The sequence below is a fragment of the Rhinolophus hipposideros genome (assembly GCF_964194185.1).
Source record: "Rhinolophus hipposideros genome assembly, chromosome: 4".
Taxonomy (NCBI): Eukaryota; Metazoa; Chordata; class Mammalia; order Chiroptera; family Rhinolophidae; genus Rhinolophus; species Rhinolophus hipposideros.
In genome coordinates this window covers 2915093-2942497 of record NC_138050.1, presented here as the reverse complement: position 1 = coordinate 2942497, position 27405 = coordinate 2915093, and the positions used below count along the sequence as shown (strand labels likewise).

At 40.7% G+C, this 27405-nt stretch overlaps 2 protein-coding genes across 2 annotated transcripts in view; one reads left to right on the top strand and one right to left on the bottom strand.

The window, feature by feature from the left end:
• Positions 1–11079, top strand: part of RNF17 (ring finger protein 17) — a gene marked incomplete at its 5' end in the record, with an annotated part of 94277 nt that extends 83198 nt beyond the window's left edge. The window contains 6 exons of the mRNA XM_081046130.1: positions 2681–2797; positions 3915–4083; positions 6745–6880; positions 8671–8860; positions 10355–10454; positions 10909–11079. Coding sequence (XP_080902256.1) covers positions 2681–2797; positions 3915–4083; positions 6745–6880; positions 8671–8860; positions 10355–10453 — 711 coding nt within the window. The 3' untranslated portion in view covers position 10454; positions 10909–11079. The remainder of the gene's footprint in view (positions 1–2680; positions 2798–3914; positions 4084–6744; positions 6881–8670; positions 8861–10354; positions 10455–10908) is intronic.
• A 1574-nt stretch (positions 11080–12653) lies between these two features.
• Positions 12654–27405, bottom strand: part of CPAP (centrosome assembly and centriole elongation protein) — a 42575-nt gene continuing 27823 nt past the window's right edge. Inside the window, exons 11-17 of the mRNA XM_081046743.1 lie at positions 24866–24950; positions 17043–17107; positions 16681–16797; positions 15088–15228; positions 14927–15011; positions 14723–14843; positions 12654–13016 (exon numbers count right to left, since the gene is read on the bottom strand). Coding sequence (XP_080902869.1) covers positions 12824–13016; positions 14723–14843; positions 14927–15011; positions 15088–15228; positions 16681–16797; positions 17043–17107; positions 24866–24950 — 807 coding nt within the window. The 3' untranslated portion in view covers positions 12654–12823. The remainder of the gene's footprint in view (positions 13017–14722; positions 14844–14926; positions 15012–15087; positions 15229–16680; positions 16798–17042; positions 17108–24865; positions 24951–27405) is intronic.

The window sequence follows — 27405 nt, the reverse complement described above, 5'->3', positions numbered from 1 at the left end:
AACAGTGCGCCAGGATTCCCTTTTCTCCACCTCTCGCCAGCACTTGTGTGTTGATTTATTGATGATAGCCATTTTGACTGGGGTGAGGTGGCATCTCATTGTGGTTTTTATTTGCATTTCTCTAATGATTATTTAGGTTGAGCATTTTTTCATGTCTGTTGGCCATCTGTGTGTCCTCTTTAGAAAAGTGGCTCTTTATGTCCTCTGCCCATTTTTTAATTGGGTTGCTTGTTTTTTTGGTGTTGAGTGTTTTTTATAAATTTTGGATATTAACCCCTTAATCAGGCATATCATTGGCAAGTATCTTCTCCCATTCAGTAGGTGGCCTTTTTGTTTTATTGATGGTTTCCTTTGCTATGAAAAAACTTCTTTGTATGATGTAATCCCATATGTTTATTTTTTCTCTTCCTTTGCCGGGGGGATGTATCAATAGTGAGTGTCTTTTCATGTGTTCTTTGGCAGTTTGTATATTTTCTTTGGTGAAATCTCTGTTCAAATCCTCTACTTAGGGTTTGACACCAAAAACAAAGGCAACAAAAACAAAATTAAACAAGTGGGACTACATCAACCTAAAAATCTTCTGCACAGCAAAGGAAACCGTCAACGAAATGAAAAGGCAACCTACTGAATGGGAGAAAATATTCGCAAATCATATATCTGATAAGGAACTAATATCCAAAACGCATAAAGAACTCATACAATTCAATTGCAAAAAAACTCAATAACAAAAATGGGCAGAGGAACTGAATAGACATTTTTTAAAATAAGACATACAGATGGCCAATAGGTACATGAAAAGGTGCTCAACATCAGTAATCATCAGGGAAATGCAAATCAAAACTACCATGAGATATCTTCTCATATGTGTCAGAATGGCTGCCATCAAAAAGGCAAGAGGTAAGTGTTGGCAAGGATGTGGAGAAAAGGGAACCCTTGTGCTCTGTTGGTGGGACTGCAAATTGGTGCAGCCAGTATGGAGAACAGTGTGGGGGTTCCTCAGAAAATTAAAGATAGAACTATCATATGATCCTGTAATGTGATCCTTCTGGACATATATCCAAAGGGAAAAAGCACTGTATTGAAAAGATACCTGCATCCCCGTGTTCATTGCAGTGTTGTTTACAACATGCAAGATATGGAAACAACCTAAGTATCTATCAACAGCTGAGTGGATAAAGAAATTTTACACACACACACAATGCAATATTCAGCCATACAAAAGGAAATCCTACTATTTGTGACGACAACATGGTTGGACCTTGAAGGCATGCTGTGAAGTAAGTCAGACAGAAAAAGACAAATACTGTACAATCTCACACGTGGAATCTAAAGAAACTGAACTCAGAGAGAGAACAGATTGGTGGTTGCCAGAAGTGGGGAGGTTGGAGGTGGGGGAAATTGGGGAAGGTGATCAAAGGTACAAACTTAAAGTTATAAGATAATTAAGTCTTGGAGATGTAATGTACAATATGGTAACTATAGTTAACAATTCTGTATTGTATATTTGAAAGTTGCTAAGGGAATAAATCTTAAATGTTTCATCAGAAGAAAAACAGTTTTTCTAAATGTGAGGCAATTGATGTTAATTAAACTTATTATAGTGATTATTTCACAGTATGTATGTATATCAAATTACCTGGGACTAATGCAGTGTTATATATCAAATATCTCAGTAAAACTGGAAAACATAAAAAATGAAAATAAAAAAAGGATGAAAAAATGCTCTGTCCATTTTTAGCTAGGTTGCATTTTCATTGAGTTGTAATAGTCCAATTTATCTGTTTTCCCTTTTGTCACTTGTGCTTTTTGGTAGAGAAATAATTTTAATAAGTAAACATTTTATCATTTATAAGTAGTATTTTATTCCTACGATTATAATAATATCATGCTTGTTGTCTGGTGCTTTGTAACAGGTCACTAAAATTCAACAGTGGGGCAGTCAGTTTTTCTGAACTCTACTGAGTGGTTCAGATGTTTTGTTTTGTCACCAGTTTGAATGTTAAGTAGTAATAAGTTAATCTATAATTTGAATGTGATGATTTCACTTCTTATGCTAATTACTGTATTCAAGAATTTTTAAAAGCTTTCAAAAAAGAAAACCACCGATACTTGTATATATGTGCTTTTAATAACTGCTAACTGCCATGATCCTTCTGAGAATCACATATCTTTTTATTAATCCTTATGCTTTTATAGAGCTTAGGAGAGCGCCTCTTTTTTTGATTATTTTAACTTAATTAAATCTTTTGGGATTTCATGTATCATTTTAGTTTTTATTATAAAATATGTACTTATTCTAAAACTAAATACTACAGAAATGTGAAAAGGAAAAAAGTCCAAACGTCCAGTCCCACTAGGCAGTGGCATTACGTTAACTATTTGTTGACCATTTTTCCAGAACTTTGTGTAAAATGTGTAAATATGTACACATAAATAAACATTCATGTGGGGCTTTTTTACGCACAATCTTTTTTTTTTCAATTGGGGTGACAAGAATTCTAAAGATCTTTTGTTTACTCTTCACATTTTGTCCTACAATACAACTACCCAGTGGTGGTCAGTGTCTAAGAAAGCTTGCTTTCTGCTAATTGAGAGTAAATTGCACTGTAATGAATTTGGATAATGTACTCGATTTCTGCAATAACCATTCTGAAATTTGAATCTATTTGTGGTGTTTTAGGAATTCCTTTTGTCTGAAACGGAGACCCCTATTTTGCCACCATATTTGTCTTCATCTCTGCCTCCCCCAGAAGAACTCTATGCTGTTCAAGTTAAGCACGTGGTCTCACCTAATGAGGTGTGTGATTTACATGATTGGTTAGAAACATAACAAGCAATCTTGGTCCTAAACCCTAGGACTGACTTCACATTTCCATCTTACTGATTTTAAGTAATTGAAAATTAGTGACCTCCAGTTTGTTTGCCCTACAATCCCCTGTTCAGACATTTGTTTATACTATAAGGCAAGTATTTCTTAAGCACTTGCGAGTTTTCCCAGCAATTTGTTGCTTTAGTTATGTTTATATCAAATATTTAGATTTTTAAACTGGACCTAGTCCCGCCTATGACATTTTCAATACGTCATTCCCCTGTCCTCCTACATGCACGCTGGATGCTCTTGACCCTGCTCTGTATTTTTCCACGCCACTGATCACCTTACACTACCACTACCACTTTCTTAGGATGTTTGTGTGCTTTCCCCCACTAAAATGTCACTCCATGAAGACAGGGACTTTTGTCCGTTTTGGTAACCAATATGTCCTCAGAACCCAGAATGCTGCCTGATACATAGCAGGCACTCAATAAAGAATGAAGTACGCTAAAGAAAAAGTCCTTGGCTAACAAGAAATAAAGACATGAGAAATTAAGTAGCCCAAGAGTTCCTTCAGCCATTTTATACAGTAAAACATTCTTTCACTGGAAAGGGCAGAGTCTGCTCTATAATTTGATCAGAGGGCTTAGTAGTTGTACCACTGTTTTGGGTCTTTATAATGATTTTTTTGTGCCTAACAAATTTAGCCACTGAGGGTCAGGAATCCAGGAGCTGCTTATTAAGTACTGGCTCAGGGACTCTCATAAGGTCACAGTCAAGATGTTCGGGTGGGGAGGGGGCACTGCAGGGTCCGCTTCCAGAAAGACTGACTCGGTGCTGCCTGGGAGGCTGTCCCTTGTCCTGTGGGCCCCGAGAGAATAGTCAGTGGCAGAGCACCACCACCTCCGCAGGCACGTGCCTCACTTTGTTGTGTCTTTTTGGCCACAAAGATCAACTCTGGTGTGACGTGGGAGAGGAGGAGCTCTACAAGGGCTCGTTGGGGCCATTGTTGGAGGCTGTGGACTGCAATGATTGTTCCGTATCAGTTGGTACTAAAAATTACAGAATTTGAAAGTTTTCTCCTTCCCTTCCCCCCACATAGGTGTATATTTGCCTCGATTCTGTAGAAAATAGTAACCTGTGTAACCAGCATAGTGACACAGATGACAGTGGAGTCAGCTGGGAGTCTGAGTCCGAGAGCCTCAACGAAGCCCTGCGGAGGTTCAGTACGAACGTGAAGACCTTCCCGCCCCTGACGGACTTTAGAACAGGTACCTGCTGTTTGTTTTGGATGGGCTGATGCGATTGGGTTACCTCGGGTGTAGGTGTGTGGTCTCGGAGTCCCTGAGCCCCTGGCAGGCCCTTCCCTTTTCTCTGGGAACTAATAGAAGGGAAGTAACTGCCTTGGGGCACTTCCCCTTTCCAGAAGTCCGGACTCATTGGAAATTGCCTAAAGTGGTTTTTCTCACCTTGAGGTTTTGCCACTGGCTCAAATTGTTAGAGTTGTTATTCAGACCTACATGGCAATAACTTTAATTACAAGCCACCTAAACTGATAATTTTAGACAGCAGGCAGGGGAATTCCGATGGTGTCAGGCTAAGTCAAATCCTGCTCTTTTTTATGATTTATTCTTAACCGTCTTTATTAAATATATGTGATTCTCGGGCTGGCCCAGTGGCTCAGGCAGTTGGAGCTCCATGCTTCTAACTCCGAAGGCTGCCGGTTCGATTCCCACATGAGCCAGTGGGCTCTCAACCACAAGGTTGCCAGTTCAATTTCCCGCAAGGGATGGTGGGCAGCGCCCCCTGCAACTAAGATTGAACACGGCACCTTGAACTGAGCTGCCACTGAGCTCCCGGATGGCTCAGTTGGTTGGAGCCCGTCCTTTCAACCACAAAGTTGCTGGTTCAATTGCCGCAAGGGATGTCGGGCTGCGCCCCCTACAACTATTAATGGTAACTGGACCTGGAGATGAGCTGCGCCCTCCACAACTAAGACTGAAAGGACAACAACTTGAAGCTGAACGACACCCTCCACAACTAAGATTGAAAGGACAACAACTTGGAAAAAATCCTGGAAAAATACACACTTTATAAGTTCCCCAATAAAGTCCTGTTCCCCTTTCCCAATAAAAAAAAGAAGTCTCTCGTATATATATAAGTCTCTCATATATTCTCCTGTGAGCAAAGTACATCTTGTTACTGGTGTTGACAATTCCCAAATGCCAAGAGTGTTTGGTGAATGTGATATAGACAGATGTGTTTATTTAGGGTGTTTGTACATAACAGACGATGTGCTAAGGCAGAGGAAAACAGCCTAGTGGACCTGATCTTACTCAGCTGTGACCCATGTTTGGCTGCCAGCCGTAGCGGCCCCCTTCCCCAGGCTGGAGCGCAGTTCGGGTCTCCGCACAGCTAACCCGTTGCAGGTCCTCCCCGATCCTACATCACGTGAAGTAGCGCAGCCAGCCACCCGCCTCCTCTCCATGGTTGGCCGGGCACCTGTACTGCTGTGTCAGCAGCAATTAGGGCACCGTGTGTAAGCAGGTGCTCATAAATATTGAATGAGTGAAAGAATAAACTCATGAGGATTTTTTACCCGAGGTGTAATGTGGTAACTCATTGGACACACTATTTGTGTATTTTGCTGTAGGTACTTTATTCTTCAATAAAAGCTTCTTTAAGTATACATATGTACCAGTCAATTCATAGGCAAGTGCCCATTAAAGATGAACATTTGAGTAAGGAATTTACATGGAAGGAGTTGCTTGGTGGGTTTAAAATAATATGACAACTAGGTCTAAAGTTCCATTTTGAGGTGAAACTCCAGCCATGGTTCTGAGGCTGAAATGGTAAAGTCGGAAGGGACTGGCAGCAGTGGTTCGGTCAGTCGTTTGCTATACAGACTTCTATAGGTGACATTCTTGCTCTCCGGATCACCTCTATATACTCAAATTATTTACAACTCCAATAAAAATCATTTGAAATAAAAATATCTGCATTAGAGTCATGTAGTATTTAATGACACTTGCCCACAACTACCTTTCTTTATGGAAATTTTGTAGAAGAGAACATGATAAAGGGAGGGGTGGAAGTAGAGAAGATACTGAAATCTAAAAGTGTGCGAAGGGAAAGGAAACATGTAGTATTATACTCATTTCCCTACGATTTTACTCCAGCCTAGCATTCACGAGCAGACTTTTTACTGAGCAAATGTTTGTTCCATGTACCATGGTGGGAATACGGAAGAGCCAGTTCAGTAGCAAAGAAGGGACGTGTAACCCAAGTCCAGGGTGAGAATAACAGCTCCCATTCAAGTGTGCGTGATGCCATCGGGTCACAGCAAGCATGGCTAGGAGCCCAGACTTAAAGGCTGGAACTGACCATAAAAAGAAGGGCACAGGAACATTCTACATATGGGGACAGCAACGTGCTGAGTGGTGTTGGGGTGACACATGGAGGATATGTGGCTGGAGCTGGTTGGGAGTAGATTTTGCAAATCCTGGAAATGGCACTTCCAAGGATTTGATATTCCTGGTGCTTAAGATGCCATTGAAGGGTTTTCAACAAGAGAGCAATGTGATTGAATTGATTTCAATCACATTGAATGAGTTGGAGGCGGACAAACTTGAAAGCAGGAATAGCAGAAAGTGTTGTTATCCTTTCTAGAAGATGATGGCCCCATTGAAGAGGCTTGCAAGTACAGAAACGGGGGCTGTGGGATGATCTAAGCCCTGGGCAGTGGCTGCATGGGGGACAGTGGGCGTGGGGGTACCTTTCCCAGGTTTGCAAAGTCCAGAGGGGAGCACGGCCTGCTGAGTGTCTACTTCTGAGCAGTGGGGATGTGGGGATGTGGTGGGGTTGCTTTGTACTTCACTATTTAAAATTAAAATAAAAGGCAGTGTGACTTTTCCCTTTTTCTGTCTTTCCAGAAATGCCTTGCCTTGCAGAATATGATGATGGCTTATGGTACAGAGCAAAGATTGTCTCCATTAAAGAATTCAGTCCTTTAGCTGTCCTCGTACAATTTGTTGATTACGGATCGACTGAAAAGCTGACAATAAATAGGTGGGGGGAAAAATCAACTTACTTGAATTGGGAATCTTAGCTTTCTTTTGTTTTAATAATTATTGGGAAGATTTTGCCTCTTCCTTTAAAAGAAAGTATTTTAAAGCTGTTCATATATTGGGAGTTTTTCAATCTAAGTATTTTTTTATTGGGTAAAATATACATAAACATAAACCTTACCATTTTAGTCTTTTTTATTTATACAGTTAATTGGTATTAAATGCGTTCATAGTACTGTGCACCTATCACCACTCTCCATTTCCAGGACTTTTTCATAAATCCCAAATAGAAACTTTCGTACCCATTAAACTAATCTTCCATTCCCTTTCCCCCAGCTCTTATTCTACCTCATATAAGTATTATTATACAATATTTGTCCTTTCATGTTTGGTTTATTTTACTTAGAATAATGTTTTCTGGGTTCTTGTTGCATGTATCAGAATTCCATTATTTTTATGATAATTTGCCATCGTATGTATACACCCCATTTTGTTTATTCATTGGTTGATGGGCCCTTGGGGTGTTTTCTTTCATCTGTGGCTGTTGTGAACCGTGCTGCACTGAACATGGGGGCACAAGTAGCTGTTTGAGTCCCTGCTTTCCCTTGTTGGGGGATATACTCAGGAGTGAAATTGCTGACACTGGGTAATTCTGTTTAACTTTTTGGGGACCTGCCAAACTTCCGTAGCAGTTACACCATTCTACATTCCCACCAGCAATGCACAAGGGTTCCAATTTCTCCACATCCTTGCCAACACTTTTTCCTTTTTTGTTGTTGTTTGTAATATTGTTTTTAATTGTGGTAAAATACACGTCATAAAATTTACCATCTTAACTTGTATAGTTGTGTTAACCATACTCACATTGCTGTTCAACTAATCTACCAAAACGTTTTCATTTTGCAAAACTGAAACTATAGCCATTAAACAAAATGCCCATTCCCTTCTCATCCACCCTCTGGCAATCACCGTTCTACTTTTATCTCTCTGAATTTGACTATTAGAGGTATCCAGTAAGTATTTGCTTTTTGTGACTGGCTTATTTCAGTTAGCATAATGTTCTCAAGGTTCATCCATGTTGTAGCACGTGTCAGAATTCCTTTCCTTTTTAAGGCTGAGTGATATTCCATTGTCTGGATAGACCACATTTTGTGTATCTGTTCATCGATGGACACTTGGGTTGTTTCCACCTTTTGGCGATGGTGGGTAATGCTGCTGTGATCTTGGGGTACAGGTACCTTTCAGTTCCTTTGGGTATATACATAGAGGTGGAATTGCTTGATCATGTGCTCATTCTGTTTTTAGTATTTGGAAAAACCACCGTTTTTTCATAGCAGCTGTACCATTTTAGATTTCCACCAAGGGTCCAGGGGTTCTAGTTTCGCTCTATAGCCTCATCAACACTTATGTTCTGTGTGGTAGTGGCCATCCTAATGGGTAGTGTGAGGTGGTACCTCATTGTGCCTTTGATTTGCCTTTCCCTGATGAGTAGTGATGCTGAGAATCTTTTCATGTGCCTGTTGGCCACTTCATCATCTTTGGAGAAATGTCTATTTTTTAAGGTATTCTTTCATTCTATAGATTGACTTTTCATCACTCTGTTGTGTCCTTTGCAGTTTTTAATTTGATGTAGTCCGAGTTTTTTTCTCTTGTTGCTTGTACTTTTGGTGTCATATCTAAGAAATCATTGCCAAATCCAATGTCATAGACTTTTCCCATGTTATATAGTTTTCACTATTAGAGAATTATAATTGTGGCATTCTGAACATTTTAAGAATTTCTTTTTGGCAGACTGCGTCAGATTCCTCTTCATCTTATGCAGTATCCATCCCGAGCCATAAAGGTTCTGTTGGCGGGGTTCAAACCTCCCTTACGAGACTGCGGGAAGACGAGGATACCGTACTGCCCCGAGTGGAGCATGGAAGCTCTGTGGGCGCTGATCGATTGTCTGCAGGGGAAGCAGCTCTACGCTTCCACCATGGTGAGTCTGTCAGGATGCTCGCTGCAGTGCACAAAGCTGTGAGTATGCAGGGGTAATTGTAAGGCTTGTTCAAATGTCTTAGTTTATGAGTATATTTACCAGTGATGAAAAATCACTGATGTCATGACTGAGATCAGAGTGATCAAAATGAGTGTCCTTTAATCAAAGAACTTACGATACCATTGTAATTCAAGCTTTTCTACAGCTGACCAGAACTCCATCTGGTCTCCCCTACTCCCCTTCGAGGATGCCTGCCCCACTTCCTCACTCCTTCACTGGAAGTACTGAGTGCCTACTAAGGAGCAGCTCAAACACCATATGCTGTCCTCTCCAGAAGGAAAGGGTCATGCAAACCACGAGGGGAACATGTAAACCACTTATTACGGAGGTAGAATGAAGTCAGTTTGTAAGAGAGGGATAGATAACCTGGGGGAGGGGCGGGGTAAGAAGCAGGAGTGAGTGACTCTTTCCTTCTGCAGAGGTCAGCATATGGTGTTTGAGCTGCTCCTTAGTAGGCACTCAGTACTTCTGGTGAAGGAGTGAGGAAGTGGGGCCGGCATCCTGGAAGGGGAGTAGGGAAGACCAGATGGAGTTCTGGTCAGAGCTCTAGAAAAGCTTGAATTACAGTGGTATCGTAACTACTCATTTTGACTTGATTGCAGTAGAACCTGCGTCAAAATACAAAACTTCAGAAGTTTATTGTAAATACGCCTTCTTCCTTAGAGGCTGCCATGTCACAAAGGGGAGCCCACAGGCAGAATCCGCTGCACCCACGTTCTATAGACTGCAGTGTTTTAAAACTGGAAAATTTTCCACAGTTCGTACGTCTGACTTCTGGTCAGTGTTATAAAATATAGGAATCCTGGATCTCCCTTCTGATTCCCAGTCAGCTGAAGATGTGGCAACAACCCCTTTACACAGAAACTGACTTTTCGGTTCACCTGAGTCTTCCCCACTGTTTCCACCCAACCTGCCCTGACTTGGGGAATCCAAGATTTGGGGATTCCCGATGGATGGATTTGGCTGTGACAAAAAAATGCTGTTACTAAGAAGTGTGTATTGAAAATCTGTACTGAGCAGTATACTCCTATGTGTGCAGAGCGGTGTAAATGGCTTGTGCAAGGTTTCTCAGGAAGCCCGTGAAAATAGACGGGGCAAAGAAATGTTCATAGAGATACGTTTTTTTCACTTCTGTGAAGAACATGCAAAATTTGGTCAGTTTCCACATAAAGTATCCTTTCTCTGTAGCATGTAAATAAATTTTAACAGCGATAGTAGTGTGAACACACTCAGCTGACTCAATCTAGGAAAACTCGGGAGGAGTTACATTTTAAATAAAGTAGGATGGAAAGAATGGAATTTAGCAGGAATTCTTCACATGCCTTTTGAAAAGCACAGAGTATGAAATTATAAACTTGGAAAATGCCAGAGGCAGGAGGGAAAAGGCAGCCCTGACGTTACTGTGTTTTCTTGACGACTGTATCTTAATTTTAGGCTCAAGCACCAGAACAAATAGTGACATTATATGAAGATGAACAGTATCCAGTTCATATGTCGTTAATAGAAATGGGGCTCGCAGACCGAGACGAGTGATGTAAGTATGACTTCCTGGGTCACCTTTAGAGTCAGTATAAGGCACATGACTAATATAGAAGAGATTAATACTAAATTGCCCATAAAAAACACTTTTGGACTTCTCCTTGTCAAAGGAATGACAAGACTCAACAAGCATCTCTCCTAGATTTCTTCTTCATAGGCCCTTGTCACCTACTGAATGCCCGTATCAGACAGTCCCTGTGTGTGAGAATGCTTGGCCTGGCTCATGACCGTAGGTAGTACAGGTGGCCGTGGGGGTAGGAGAGCAGAGAGCAGCGCCAGGGCCGGAGGCGCGCACAACCAGCTGCAGGGTCGGTGTCCTAATCAGTTACTCGGGGACTTGGTAACCAGCTCACTGTCTTTATCCACTCACATCAAGTAACAGGCTTCACTAACTAGATTTGAACATTAACATTAAACAGAAATTTAAAATAACACTTTTTGTTTTTCAGTGTGTACAGTTTGGCATCTAGAAGGCCAGAAGCACGTTTTCTGTTGTATGTAAGACCCTTTCAGGCTGATTTTTCTCGACTTGTTCTGCAATAATGCTGGCCCCCTTTTTTTCCTTGCATGTTGAACTGTTAGGAATTGTTTGAAAAAATAGTTAATAAATATTTGCTTTCAAATACTTTATTGTTTCACTGTAATTTTGAAATCAAGTATTATAGACCCATAAAAATAACCATTTTAGTTCATTTGAAAACTAATGCACATCTGTCAGCTTAAGAAATATGACATTGTCAGTGCAGTTGTAGGCTCCAGTGCCCCCCTTCCCCAGAGGTGAACATAGTGAAGCTGGTGTTTCTCACTGTTATGTGTCGGTAACTTTACCGTTTCTGAATGCATCCATAAACAAGATGTGTTGCTTATACTTTTAAACATGTGCAGTGTCACACAATTACCTTTTTTCTTTTCACTATCCGTATTGGTACGCAGAGCTCTAGTTTAGTTTCCCTGTGATATCTATTGCACATAATTTATTCTGTTGCTAGATACTTAGGTTACCATTTTTTCTCAGTTACAAGTATTTTTTTGCAGGAGCTGTTGTGAGGTGTTTTCTAATATATACACTTAGTAGTGCCAGGTCCTGGTCGTTGTTTTCCAAAAGGTGGTTTCCCCAATTGACTCCACCACCAGTAGTCTGAGTCCCTTGCCAACACATGGTGCGGCCAGACCAGTTTGTAGTAGTAGGTGACACCAGTGTAAGAAGATGCCTCATTATTTTAGTACATACTCACTGGTTTAGTCGTCACTTGTGTATTACTTATTCCTACCCTTAGTCCATTTTTCTATTGAGTTCATAATTATTGTACTGATTTGTAGCATTCTGGGTATTAACTCTGTCTCATGTATATATACGTTTTCCTAGTCTGTGGCTTAATTCTCTTTTAGTGGTATCTTTGAACAAACGGAAACTTGCCTCATTTGCCAGCCTTTCAAGGTTTGTTCTTTGTATGTCTCATTTGTTCTTTGTATGTTCTTTGTATACCTCTTATCCTGAGGTAATGTATGTAACTATTTTCTTCGTAAAGTTTTAAACTTTTTTCATATTCAGTTTTTAAATCGCGTGAAATTAATATTTAGCTTTTTTTAGAAATTGAATCTTTGCCAACACTATTGTCATACTGAACGAAATGACTGGGCCCACCTATAATTATCTAAATTTACATGTAGGTGACTCAGCTAACCATCTTATAGGTTATAACATCAAGGTACCTGTGGCCCATCGGTTAACACCAACTATTTTTATGCCCTCCCAGTGACAAGTGTTAAATTTTGAGCCGTTATATCGTCACCCTCATTGTAACTGCTTTCTCCTCACTATAACTATGAGTTTTCTGTACTCATAGAATGAACTCTTTTTAGACTTTTTGTATTCATTCATTAACTTCCTCCGAGGTAGGTAAGATGCTTTAATTTTTGTACTAAATTAAACCTAGTGATATTTTGACTGGAGAAACTCTCTTACTCCTTGAGTAAACTTTCTGTGCTAGTCCTTGTTCTATGGCTGATGTCTAGTGGAAAATCTATGCAATACTCTGTTTCTTGTATTTGTTTTTTATAAGGATGTCCAACCAATTAAAGTGCCCACTTATATTTTTAAAGCTTATAACAGTGCTTTAATAATGCTTTCTTTACTCTGTGTTTAACTGTAGAAAGACAGAGTAGGTGAGTTAAAAATGAAACGTGCATTTCAAAGATTATAAAAAGCTATACATTTTATTTTATATTCCAAACATAATCTTCTCCATTTACACACACACACACACAGTATGTATAAATTAAACCACAGTCCATAAGAAATGTACATTTTTAACAAGACAATCAAGCTAGTGTTATTTCATGATTAGTCTCACACAAGCATCATTACACTTTCATGTCCATGAGAACATTACCGTCCTTATCTTTAACTCTAACACGCCCAGAGGTGTATTTTGTTTCCTGATGGCCATTTGCATAGACAGTTTTAACTGTGCCGTCTGGGTACTCCCGTCTCTTGAACTCGGCGGTATGTAGTTCTCTCTGGCCATTATGAAACTCGATGATTTTGTTACCATCTCTGTAAATTTAAAATAGAATTTCTTTTAAAATACGAAATATACAACAGGAAAACTATTTAAAAGTAGCCTTTTGATTCTGCCAGTTATTTCTTGTAGAGCACACCTAGGTCCTTTTTCCTGCACGGTACCTTCTTTGCATGTGTTTCTGCTGCAGGCTGATAGTTGCAATGATCAGATTAGCACTTACATGTCCCCATAAAAGGCTTTTTAAAAATATGTTTATGCTTTCACCACAAAATGCTTAGGTTTCTTTGTTTTTTAACTTTACATGTGTTCTGCCTCTAAAAAAGTTGGGCACTGTATTAACACGAGACTCTCGGTTTTGACCCTTATTCTCGTCACACAGCCCTTGCTCGGCCTGCATCAGGCTGAAGGAGGGGGCGTGATGAGACCCGAGACCTGCTGTGAAGTGGAGTGTGGAAAACAGTAGCCAGCTGCCAGCCTGGGTGTGTGTGGGACGTTCACACCGAACCCCTAATATAGGGAGGAGCAGAGATGAAAAAGGTTGAGCATCTCCAAGTTAATACGTGAAGATGGAGAGATGAATACATGGAGTTTTTCATGTTCTTTTCTCTTTTTATTGTAGAAAACATTCAAAGTATAATGTACACGTAAGATTTTACTCAAATTTTAGAACAAATTGCTGTTTATTTAATGAGCACCACATAGTTTCAGACATGTTGAGGGAAAAACACTATCATGACCATAAGACGTTCCTACATTCGAATTAGTATTTTTACTTCTTGTTGGAGGGGGGCAAGTTACGGTAGTATCTTAGAATTTAAGTTGAAGGCAACTATGATGTGTTCTATTCAAGTTAATGGATGTTTACCACTGTCCTGCTCTAGGAGAAGAAGGTGAACAAAGAAAAGGACATTGGATTTGACTAACCTTCACCATGGTTTTAATGAAAATGGTGATATAAGATGTTCATTATGGATTGAAGACTTAAAGAAGTCTCTAATATGACAATCAGAAGGATAAAGAAAGATTATTCGTTTTAAAGAATGGGGTCAGGGTGGCCAGAGAACTCAAGTGTTTATCAGGCAGGGACAGGGAGAGAGAGCGAGAATCTAATTCAATCCCTGCTGTCATTGTTTGATTCGTTTTAAAAATACATAGAGCAGCTTTTCCTTCTTTGTGTCTCCTTCACTGTTTTCCAATTTCACCAACTTGATTTCTAGGCAAATTCCTTTCCCGAAGTGCTACCCTGTTTCCCCCAAAATAAGCCAGACAATCAGTTCTAATGCGTCTTTTGGAGCAAAATTTAATATAAGACCCGATATTATGATTATATTTTATATTATTATATTATACCTGGTCTTACATAAGACCCGGTTTACATAAGACCCTGTCTTACGGTAAAATAAGACTGGGTCTTATTACTAATTTTTGCTCCAAAAGACACATTAGAGCTGATAGTCCAGCTAGGTCTTGTTTTCGGGGAAACACGGTATACAGACACCCTTTAAATCTCAAGGCTAAAGACTATAGATTACAGTCTGTTTATCTCAAACAAGTTCTAACTCCAAAATGCTGAAAACTCTGACCTGCTCTCAAAGTGTCCGTCTTTTGCTCACTTCTAAACTCCCTGAAATTGTGAATCACTTACACAGATGTTTTAATATTTTAAAACTTCAATTGGTAATCACAGTTGAACCATGAAAACTGGAAAATCGAGAAACAATTTTAACAGACACCATACCGTTGTACTCTGACAACTGTACCATCTGGGAAAATGCTTTCTTCTTCTCCATCAGCAAGTAAGTTTTTGATAGTCTGGTCAGGAAATGTGATTTCTTTTCTTCCATCTGGGAAATATTTTTCTATTTAAAAAAGGTTACTGTAAGTATTTTATTTTTCGAGGAAGGGAAGAATTTAGTAAGGAGAGGGCAGAGCAAGTATTCACCTATCTGTCCACTTGAGAAATGTAAGACTTCTAGTCCGTCGGGGTAAGTCACGTGAGTGGCCTGCGCGGCCGCGTAGTAGTACATCTGTAACGACACAAGGTCAGTAGGCCTGTCCCTCAGGTGTGGAGCTGCAGGGAGAACCAGCCCTGAGGAAACCTACCACTCTCTCATCTGGCATGACCTGCTTCACATCCCCATTGAAGAAGGTGACAGTAACAGTCTTCCCGTCCGCGCTCACTTCTTTTTGAGTCCCATTTGGGAACAAAATGACACGGCACCCATTCTTATAAACCTTTTCTATCTACACAAAGGAAAAACAAGATTATCAGTATGTATGATTTCTTCCTGAGACCGCCTGACAAAAATATCCCTAATTCTCTTCCTAATTACCCACTTTGAAATTTTTCATAATAAAATAAAACATTCTCTCAAAAGGAGAGAAAAGTTAATAAATTCATAACAATTTCAGGTATCAACACATCACCATTCTCATGTCACTTATTCCCCCTAAACTTTTTGGTGTTCTTTTTAAAGCAAACTGCAGACATCACCTGTGAACACTTCAACAGATATCGGTTAAGAAAGGATTTTTATTAACCAAACCCTTATTGTCCCTAACAAACTGTAGTGCCTTCATCCTATCATAATCATTCACAGTTTTCCCTAAATTCACAAAAAAACACCTTTTTACAGTTCATTTAAATCAGGATCAAAACGAGGTCCACACACTTGGTTAATGTGACTCATTTTTTAACAGTCACCTCGTGCCCCCCTTTTTAATGCTGATTGTTGAAGGAACTGGGTCATTGAACATATAAAATTTCCCACATTTTGGATTTGTCTGATCGCTTTCCTATTACGGTATCATTTAACATGTTCTCGTAGCCCCTATATTTCCTAGTAAAGACCAGTAGTTAGATCTAGAGGCTTGATTAACTTGCAGTTGGGTTATTCTGACGAGTACTTCCTAGGTGCCCGTGAGCTTCTTATGGCCACACGTTCAGAAATACAGTATGCAGGGTCCTAACTCAGGACTGACTGGGTCACATCAGTCAGATGTGCCATGAAGCCCCATCAACCTTTCATTTACGGTGTTGGGAATCACTTGTGACTCCTGCCTAGATCCTTTATTTCATTAGAGGTGGCAATCTGGTGATTCCCTAATTTTTTCATTTCATTTCCATTTATTAGCTGGAATTCTTCTAAACAAGAAAAACTGTCTTCATCACTAGCAGTGAACTCTGGCCTTTTAATTTCAATTAAAATGGATGAGATTAGGGTATTTGGAAAACCCAAGGAAAAATTCTCTCATCGCCTCCCCAGCAACAAAGCCCATTTATGTCCCTCCCTTTCGTTCCTCCTGCGAGCTGACCACCCGTCAGGCAGCACTCCCACCCACAACCTTTCTGGGTGTGAGGAGAAGACTGCAGGCTGAGATGGAGAGGCCCCGACCCAGGGTGACTTAAGGGGCTGTGGAGAGGGTGAGCCTTTCCTCACCACCTGAGGTTTCCAAATGGGCCTTTTAGGGGTGTATGGAGGAAGAACAGGGTTCCATATCCACATTCTACGGGGCTCTAAGTGCATGTTGTATACAGAGCACGTCCAGACAACTAAGGTCACGTGCCAAAGCACTAACATTCACAGGCCCCATCAACAGCCTTAAAGGTCAATTGTTTTAGAATGTGGGGGTTTCACTCTATTTTAACCCATGCTTAGTTTTTATAGTAGTCCTTATTTTTTTTTAAATTCTAACCTTTCCATCAGGATGACTGATTTCTCCCTGAATTTCTTCCTTTTCCTCTTTTTCCTCCTGTTTATATTCAGGATCTGGCAGGTCCACTGGTTCAGGGAGCTCCGTGGGTGAGGCAATCTGTAAGGACAAGAGGCTCTCAGTTGTCCTAAAGGACATTTCAAGTGGCTAAAATTTACACTTATTTTCAAAAACCCAATTTTACTATTACAGGATTCTACAACTACTGTTTGGTGTTACGTATTAAACATTTACAATGTAAGTAAAAACCCTCCTTTATAAATGGCTTAGAAACTTAAGTCAGTTAACTAATCCACTTCAAGCCTGAATAATTTGTTTGAATGTGTAAGAATATAGAGATTTACTTGTTCCTTATCCAAACTGCATGAGCCATGAGGAGGCACAGGCTTGCATCTTCGAGATGGATTGCCTGTCAGAATATAATTGTCAGAGTTAAGTTTTAATATTTAATTGAAAGTTTTAAATTTACTTACTATTACAGTCAAACATTTCCTTAGTTCATATCCTCAGGTGAACTGCTGACCTTTATCCATTAAGACTTAATATATTTTTTTGCTAATTAATAGGAGTTCATTATTTAAGTTTAAATATTCAGCTACTTGAGTCCAAAGCGACAAAGACAGTATTCTTGTCTTCTGAGGGTTTACAATCCGGAAGAAGGCACAGGTGCTCCACTAGTGTCACAGGTGGACCCGTGCGTGTTGTGGAGACAACCACAAGGAGACCAGGTCTGCACACAGGTAATAAAGGCATCCAAGAAGAACACATACAGAATTTGGCTTGAAAAATGAACTGGGTATTTAAAGTCTAGAGCTGATGGCTGTGGTCTAAAGTTTTTAAGTCATGACACACACTGATCATACACTGTATTAGTAATACCACCACCACCACGAAATAAAGGAGGTGAATTTTTTTTAATATAGTGAAGTTCTAATATTTTCTTCCTATATGCCAACAGGTCATATTATAAACACTCCCAAGTTCCAGGCTCTGACATACACATTAAAGGCTAGAACGGATGCGGGGTGCTGTGGGGAGAACAGACTAGCGGAGAACAGGGCAGCGAGTGCAGCGGTGCCTGGTGGGCCACGGTATGGAAACAGCCCACCTAGGCTGTGTCCAGTCACTGATGCACGGGCCCCAAATTGCCAAGTGTCGGCATGTCCCATGGTTCACCCTCCTGAACTGATTTAGAACATACCAACATCAGAAGGGTTACTTTAGGGCTTGATGGGAATGGGGAGTAAGGAAAAAAGGAGTCAAGGAGTACACACAGGTTTGGCTTGAACGGGCAGGTGGCTGGTAGGCAGTGCTGGGGGTAAGAGGAGTGCTCTGTTTTGGATTTGATAAAGAATGCTTCCACCACCTGACAGGCAAAGTGACTACACAATTTGAGATTTATGTCACATCGTCTTTAAATCTTATACCCATCTTCCATGAGAAAGACTAATATCCCCATTTTATAGGTGAGAAAATCAAGGCTGAAAGGTTAAATACTCGTCGTAACTTGCCAAGGTTGTCAACTAATAAAAGGCGGAACCAGGACCGATGCAGTTCAAACCCGACTTGTTCAAGGGTCAACTGTATGTTCAATCCACACACGTGGAAGGCTGACTTAAGTTATACATGAATTTTGGACTCTGGGGAGTCAGCACCCCTAACCTCCAGGTTGTTCAAGGGTCAACTCTACAGAAATAATACAGTTAGAAGAGAAGGGGGAACTAAGATTTAAAAAGTAAATAAAGCCAAGGAGACCTATCGGGTTTCATTAGAACGGCAAATATTTGAATAATTGGTATTCCAGAAGAGAGGGAGAAGAAAATTTCTTTAAAGAAATTAAATATTTAATTTAAAAAAATAATAGCTGAGAACTTCCCAAAGCTTGGGTAGGGCTTGGGTATACAAGTCCACAAAGCTAATGGAATACCTATTATCTCAATGCAAAATACTGTCTCCAAGACATTATAATGAAACTCAAAAATCCAATGATAATGAAAGACTGTTAAAGGCATCTAGGGAAGAAAAGACATAACCTAGAAAAAGAACTCCCTTAGGCTAGCCGCGGATTTCTCAGCAGAAACTCTGAAGGCCAAGAGAGAGTAGAATGACATTCAAAGTGCTGAAAGATAAAACTGCCAGCCAAGAATATTTGCCTGACAAAGTTATTCTTCAGGTATTAAGGAGAAATAAAGGCTTTCCCAGAGAAAAGCGAGTTCATTACTACTCGACCTATCTTGCAAGAAATGCTGAAAGGAGTTCTTCAAGCTGAAACAGAGACGCTAATGAATAAGATAAAAATACACAAAAGTACACAACACTGGTAAAAGTGAAAATTTAGTCAGATAGAAACTGTTCTATAACGGGATGATGTATTAACCACTTACAGTACAGAGGTTAAAGAGAAAGTATTAAAAATAATTATAGCTACTAAGATTTGTTAACAAATACACAGCATAAAAGGTAAATCGTGATATCAAAACTGAAAGGGGAGGAGTAAAAGGGTGGCGGCTTTATGGGTGAAGGAAGCTAAGTAGCTATCAGCATAAAACTGTTTTGTCTTGTCTTATGTAACCCTCATGGTAACCACAAGCGAAAATCTGGAGGAGATCCATGAAACATAAAAAAATGGTAACCACTAAACTACTGTCTGTGTCTGAGTTTTTGTTTCTTCGTCTGTCTTGTTCTTTTGTTGTTTTCAGTTTTATATACCATGTATCAGTGAAATCATATGGTTCTCGACTTTTTCTGTCTGACTTATTTTGCTTAGCATAATAATCTCAAGATCCAACCATGTTGTCGCAAATAGCACTATTTCATCTTTTCCTATGGCAGAATAGTATTTCATTGTTTACAGACAATAGTTTAGTGATTACCAGAGGGTAAGGGGGGAGGTGGGTGGTAGATGAGGGTAAAAGGAATCAAATATATGGGATAAAAGGAGAAATGACTCTGGGTGGTGAACACACAATGTGATACATAGATATATAGATATAGATATATATTACAGAATTGTACACCTGAAACCTATGTAACACTGAACTATAAACCAAATGAACATACAACAGTTATATACAGAACATTCCATCCAACGGCAGGATCATAAGTGACTCCTATGAACAATTATATATCAACAAATTTGATAACGTGAAAAAAATGGATACATTCCTAGAAACACAATCTGCCAGAAAGAAACAGAAAATCTGAACAGGCCAATAATGAGTGATTAAAATGGTGATTGAATCAGTAACCAAAAACCTCCCAACATAGAAAATCCCAGGATCTGACAGCTTCACTTGGTGAATTCTACCAAACATTTAAAGAACTAAAGCCAGTCCTTCTCAAGATCTTCCAAAAAATTGAAAAGGAAGAGTATTTCCAAATACAGTCAACAAGGCCAGCAACACCCTGATACCAACGCCAAATAAGGGCACTAGAAAAGAAAACAATAGACCAATATCCCTGATAAACACAGATGCAAAAATTCTCAAGTAAATATTAGCAAACCAAATTTAAGAACACATGAAAAGAATCATACACTATGACCAAGAGGGATTTATCCCTGAATGCAAGGATAGACAACACACACAAATCAATAATTGTAAAATATTTACAGCCAGAGCAGTTAGGCAAGGCAAAGAAATAAAAAGCAACCAGACTGGAAAGGAAGAAGTCAAATTGTCATTATTTGCAGATAATATTATTTTGTATACGGGAAATCCCAAAGACTCAATCAAAATGTTAGAACTAGTCAATGAATTCCTTAAAGTTGCAGGATAGAAAATCAACATACAGACATCAGTTGCACTTCTATACACACTAAAATTTGAAAAAATTCACGAAAACTATCCCATTCACAATACCATGAAAAACAAAAACTACCTAGAAATAAATTTAGCCAAGGAAGTGAAAGATCTATATGATGAAAATTATAAAAGTATAAATCAAAGAGGCACAAACAAATGGTAAAACATCTTGTGTTCATGGATCAGAAAAGTTAATATTGTTAAAATATCCATACTACCCAAATCCATCTATAAATTCAATGTGATTCCTATGAAAATTCCAACGGAAATAGAAAAAACAATCCTAAACTTTGTACAGAACCACAAAACATTCCGAATAGCCAAAGCAATCCTGAGAAAAAAGAAAGCCCAAGTCATCACAATTCTGATTTGAAGGAATATCATACTGTTTTAAGCTATAATAACTAAAGCAGTACGGTATTGTCATAAAAACAGACATACAGACCCATGGCACAGAACAGAAAGCCCCCACATAAACAGTCAACTAATATTCAGCCAGGGAGCTAAGAACATTCAATAAGGAAAGGATAATCTCTGCAACACATGGCGCTGCGAAAACTGGATAACCACCAGCAGAGAAATGAAAGTGGACCCCTAGCTTACACCACTCACAAAAATTAACTTGAAATGGATCAAAGATTTAATCATAAGACCTGATGCCATTAAAATTTCTAGAAAAAGTGTAGAGAAGAAGCTCCTGAACAATAGTCTTAGCAATGATTACTGGGGTATGACACCAAAGGCACTTACAACAAAAGCAAAAATCATCAAATTAAAAAGCTGCACAGCAAAAGAAACAATCAACAAAATGAAAAGGCAGTCTACAGAATGGGAGAACATTTTTGCGAACCATGTCAGATATGGGGTTAATATCCATCCAAATAGATAAAGAACTCATAGGACTCAATAACAACAAAATCCAATTAAAGGGCAGAGGAACTGAATAGGCATTTTTCCAAAGAAGACATACAGATGGGCAACAGCTATATAAAAAGGTATCCAACATCACTAATCATCAGGGAAATGCAAGTCAAACCCACAAGATATCACCTCACACCTGTCAGAATGGCTATTATCAAGATGAAGTGCTGGCGCGGATGTGGAGAAAAGGGAACCCTCGTGCCCTTTTAGTGGGACTGCAAATTGGTGCAGCCACTATGGAAAACAAGATTGAGGTTCCTCAAAAAATTAAAAATAGAACTACCTTATGACCCAGCAATTCCACTTCTGGATATTTATCCTAAGGAAATGTAAACAGTCTTGGAGAGGAATCTGCACCCCATGTTTATTGCTGCGTTATTCACAATAGTCAGGTATGGAAACAGCCAATGTGTCCATCAGTGGATGCTGGATAAAGAAGATATGGTACACATATACAATAGCCAAGAAAAAATAAAATCCTGCCATTTGTGACAACATGGATTGACCCTGAAGACATTATGCTAAGTGAAATAAGTCAGAGACAGATGACTGTATGCTCTCACTTATACGTGGAATCTAAAAAGGCCGAATTCATAAAAAGAGAGTGTGAAATGGTGATTACCAAGGATTGCGAGATCAGGAGATAGGAAAGATGGTGTGGAAGGGCGCAAACTTGCAACAAGTAGTCAGTCAGTCCTAGTGATCTAACATAGTGAGTACAGACAACAGCAGTATTATAATCATCAGACTTACTCAGAGACTAGATCTTAACTATTTCAACCACTAAAAAGAAATGATAATTATGTGATGTGACAGGTGCTAATTATTGCCACAATGGCAATCATATTATAATATGTAAATGTATCAATGTGTAAACCTTAAATTTATACCATGTTATATGTCAAATATATTGTAATTTAAAAAAAGATAAAGAATTGTGGTTCAATATATTGTAAAAAGTAAAAAGGCACACAGACTGGGAGAAGATATTTGTAATAAGTTAAAGGAATAAACACAGGCAAAGGTGTTTAGCATATTCAACTCTAATGAGATACTATTATACTCCTTCCTACTACCTGGCAAAAATGTAAGTCTGACAACACCAAGTATGAAAAAGGTGTGGAGCAAAGCACACACAGTGCTGGTCAGAAAGTAAAATCACTTCAGAAGATGTTTTAGCAAAATCTATTGGTGTGAAAGCTATTCCTACCAATTACCGTAAACCCATCCCTAGGAATATGCCCTAGAGAAATGAACGTGTGTACCAGACATGAGTAAGAGTGTTCATGGCATCACTGTTGAACATTCCAAAACTTTAAAAAAAATGAACCATCAAAGAATAGTCAATTATAAGTATATATAAACGGAATGAAAATGAGTGAACTAGAGTTTCAGATTAACGTGACTGAATCTCAAAAACAATGTACAGTGAAAGATGACAGAACACACAGGGTTTGACTGTATTCAGAAAGATCAGAAAAAGTAAAACACTTTTTAGGGCTGCATCTATGGGAGTAGAAACTACAAGGAAAAGCAATGTAATACGGTCATGGAGGGGACAGTTCTGGGGTGCTTCTAATCTATTTCTTTAGCTGGTTGTCATCCAAGCTTTTCTTCTGTAATTGTCAAATTGCATATGCTATATCCACGTTCTAAATTTAATTCACAAAAATAATTTCTGACAATTCCAGGTAGAATAAAGACCCAATTGTGAAAACAAAAGTTCATAGGAGAAAATGGTATATTTATGTCTGAGGATTGAGAAGAATTTCTTAAAGTCATAAATAAAGATTGATAAAATCAATACAGAGGGTGCCAAAAATGTATACACATTTTAAGAAAGGAAAACTTTTAAAATTATAATACTCAATATATACCGATAACAAAAGATGAACACAAGTCACATTTGACTTCTGCAATTACAAGAGGTGCTCAAAGTGGTTCCCATCAGCGTCCAGACACTTCTGATTATGGAGAACTACTGCTTGAGCAACGCTGACCAAAGTATCCACTTGTATACAAGTCTGACAAGTTCACCAACTTGTTGCAACTATGGGATTATTCATTATGAATTTGTACCAACTGAACAAACAGTTAACCCAGTTTACTATTTGGAAGTGCTGAAAAGGCTGAGTAAAAGTTAGATGACCTGAATTTTTGGCCAACAATTCATGGCTCTTGCATCACGACAATACACCAGCTCACACGGCACTGTCTGTAAGGGAGTTTTTAGCCAGTAAACAAATAACTGTATTGGAACACCCTCCCTACTCACCTGATCTGGCCCCCAATGGCTTCTTTCTTTACCTGAAGATAAAGGATTATTGAAAGGAAGACATTTTGATGACATTCAGGACATCAAGATGACAGCTCTGATGGCCATTCCAAAAAAGGAGTTCCAAAATTGCTTTGAAGGGTGGACTAGGTACTGGTGTCGGTGCATAGCTTCCCAAGGGGAGGACTTCAAAAGTGACCAGTGATATTCAGCAATGAGGTATGTAGCACTTTTTCTAGGATGAGTTCGTGAATTTAATTGTCATACCTCGTACTTTTTTTTAGCATCCTCATAAAAGCACCCTTTATTAAAAGGAAAAACGTGTGTGAAAAACACAAACCAAAAAGCTAAACCCAGATTGGGAGAAGATGTTGGTAGTATTTGTAACTGACAAAGGATTAGTACACAGAATAATTAACTTCAATGAAGAGAAACACTTCCCACCCCACTCCCAAAGTCTGACTTGGGCAAAAGAAACAAACAGGCAAGTCACAAAATAGGAAATCCAAATGCTCACATGCCTTACCAGTAATTAGGGAAGTGTGTATTAAAAATACACTGACCTGCCATTTCACACCCACCCGAACGGCCAAAATTGCAGTCTGACCAGATCAAGGGTTAGAAAGCACACACAGCACATTCTGCTGATGGCAAAACACAACCGCTAACGACCTTGGGGAACGCAGGGAAGACCTACACTCACCCAAACTTGCTGTGACCCAGCATCCCACTCTGGACAAGTGTCCCAGAGACATGTGATCAAGACATCATGCAGCCCTATTCATCGCACTGACAAACTGGGAGAAATCCTGAAGGCCCACAGACAGGGAGACTTGGCACAGATATACATGGAATCTGGATAGAGCTATTAAATCAATAAGCTACAGTTTATATGTATTACTGTGGTGAGTCTCAAAATATGGAGAGAAAACAGCAAATTGCAGAGGGATACATAAAGATAAGACAGTCATACTGTGCTGATTCGTGGGCACGATGTAGCAGAGGAATGAGAAACCAGCGTGGGAATGCAGTTGGCGGGAATCAGGTTGGAGAGTCGGGACATGGGCTTCAATTCCACTTACAGTGTTTTATGTCTTAAGTTTGGTGTGAAGTTTCTATTCTTTAAACTCCTGAAATGTTTTCTGAAAAAGATTATACGACTTCTTACCTTGTGTGGGCAAAGTATTTTTCTTGTGTTTTTCTAGCTGGGTCCCTGAAGAATTCTGACTCTTTTGCATTCGAAGTGATGAGTTCTAGAGGTGGAGAGAATTGAATAAAAAAGTAGTGTTCGTCTACTTATTAATATAACGAATGAAACAACTCGGCGCGCAAGGAGAACGTTTTAAGTCTGTTCATTTATGTTGTTTTCATCACTATAGACCAGTGAACCAGCTATTGTCTGGGAATGTGTGTGTGCACATGCGTGCGCGCACATATACACACAGCCGACCTCTGGCAATGTCCTCACTCAAGTGAGGGCGTAAGAGAGACAACTGGTAGCAGGCAGCCAGAGCAGAGGGCGGAGTCATGGTCCGCATCAGCACCCTTGCCGTCTTGCTCTGAGCCCTGCTCCCGCTCAGAAGCCTGCTCAACACTGTCCCCTCGTGGGGATGGAAGTCTGTCACCCTCAGAGCTCCCACCCCTACATTTAGATTTATAATAGAAGTAGGGGAGATGTCCTTCTTGCTCCCCCACTCACCGCTTCCAACCAAATCTGTCTCGTCCGCGCCCAGCTCTGAGCCCCATGGCGCATACCCACACCACGTATCCCACTGTCCTTGCCAGCAGAGGACAAGCCAAGGCCGGGTTTTGCAGTGTGCTGAGCAATCTCAGCCGTGCACTCCAACGGGCAAGCTCTAGAACTAGTCACTAGCAACATGTACAAAATCAATAACCGCAAAACTCTCAATTTCAAAGCATTCAAATCCAGAACGCAGGGTAGCCTGACCTACTCAAAAAACCAATACCATTTAATGCTCAAGTATTTAGGGGTGAGGTGCCATGATTTCTTCAACCACCTTCAAATGGCCCAGCAAAGGACACACACAAACACTGCAAATGCTAACAGTGCTGGAGTCCCGGCGAGTATTCCAGGGCCGACCACACCGCGGAAATCGCTATGTGGGGAAGCCACCGCCATAAGGGGCGTCTGAGGAGGAGAACCCACTTTCTGACTGTCACAGCTGGGCCTTCAGCGCATTCCTCGGGTCCCGACTCCACAGCCTCTGCGTCCTAGTCACTGACCCAGGTTTCACAGCCCCCACGTGGAGCCTGTGCCCTCGGGCAGCTTACATTCACTGGCGTTGCAGTCACTCTCATTGTACATCCTGTCAACTTCCAATCCCCCCACTTTGTGGGATTCCCCCCGATGACCACTCCTCTTCGGAAATACAACTCTCTGCCACCCTACACCCAAAAAGCTGAATGAGACAAAATAATGGATCCGTGCTCACTTGAAACGCCCTGTAACGGGCGCGGGCCCAGGCACGTCCGCGGTGCCGGCAACCCTCTCACAGCCACCGCACGTTCTCCGCTGTGCTCACCCCTCCCACAGCCCCTTCTCTCATGCTTCGGAGCATCAGGAGGGACGTCCTACCACAGGGCACCACACACCCACCCTGGGTACAGACCTCGGACCTTCTGAGGGCAGCCCTGCCTTCATCCCCGAATCCCATCTCCCCTGGTTCACCGGCCACGTCAACAATCCCCCTTCAGCCCATCAGACCTTTAGTCCCACTGAGCCAACCCCACCGGGAAACAGGCACTTAGTGTTAACTGTCCCATCTTAAAACAAACAGAAACAACTTCCCCTACAGCCACACTTGTCTTCCCACTTACTGCAAAACCTCTCCATGAAGCTCTTACACTGTTGTCCTCGTTCTCTCTCATCCACGCTTTTGTCTTCAGCACCTCTAAGGTAAATCCCATGACGACCTTCAGTTCTCATCTTACTTGGCAGCGGCCCTGACGCCGTGGGCGCCACCCCTTGAGGGACCTCCGTGACTTGGCTTTTGGGACGTCACACTGGCCCCCTCTCCTTCCTCCTCCTGGCTGTTCATCCTCACACCCAGCTCCTCAGTCAGCTCAGTCCGTGGACTTTCAGCCTCGGCCATCTATCCTTCCCAGCCCGAAGCTTCACCCACTGCACATTCTGAGGACCCCGAACTTCCTGCTCCATCCTGACCTTTTCCTGAGATACACACACTGCCTGGTTAGCATGTCCACCGGATGCCGCACAGGCATTTCAGACTCACCTTGTCTGCACCTGAGCTCCTCATGTCCACACCCGAGAAATACGTGCTGTCTCCTTGTGTTCTCCCAGACAAATGGAGACTATCAGGCAGAAACACAACACTACACTTGGAGGCCATTCCTGACTCCTTTCTTGCTGTCACACACACCAGGGCACCATAACCCCATCCACTTCTCAACGCTCCAGCGCCCCCCCACCTCGGGTCTGAATTACTGCAAGTCCCCCTGGTGTTCCTGACTGTGCCCACACACACCCCCTCCCCAGTCTCTAAGGTCTGTTGCAGAGACAGTGCTAAGGTAAAGGCGTAGGCTGCCCCTTCCATCAGAGCCCTCCACCGGCTGCCCAGGTCCCCTTAGGAAAGGCCAGTGCTGACACACTGCTGCGGCCTGATGAAATCTGCACCCGCCACCCTCCGTCACATGGCTGATCTCATCCCCAGCACTGCCCCCAGGTCC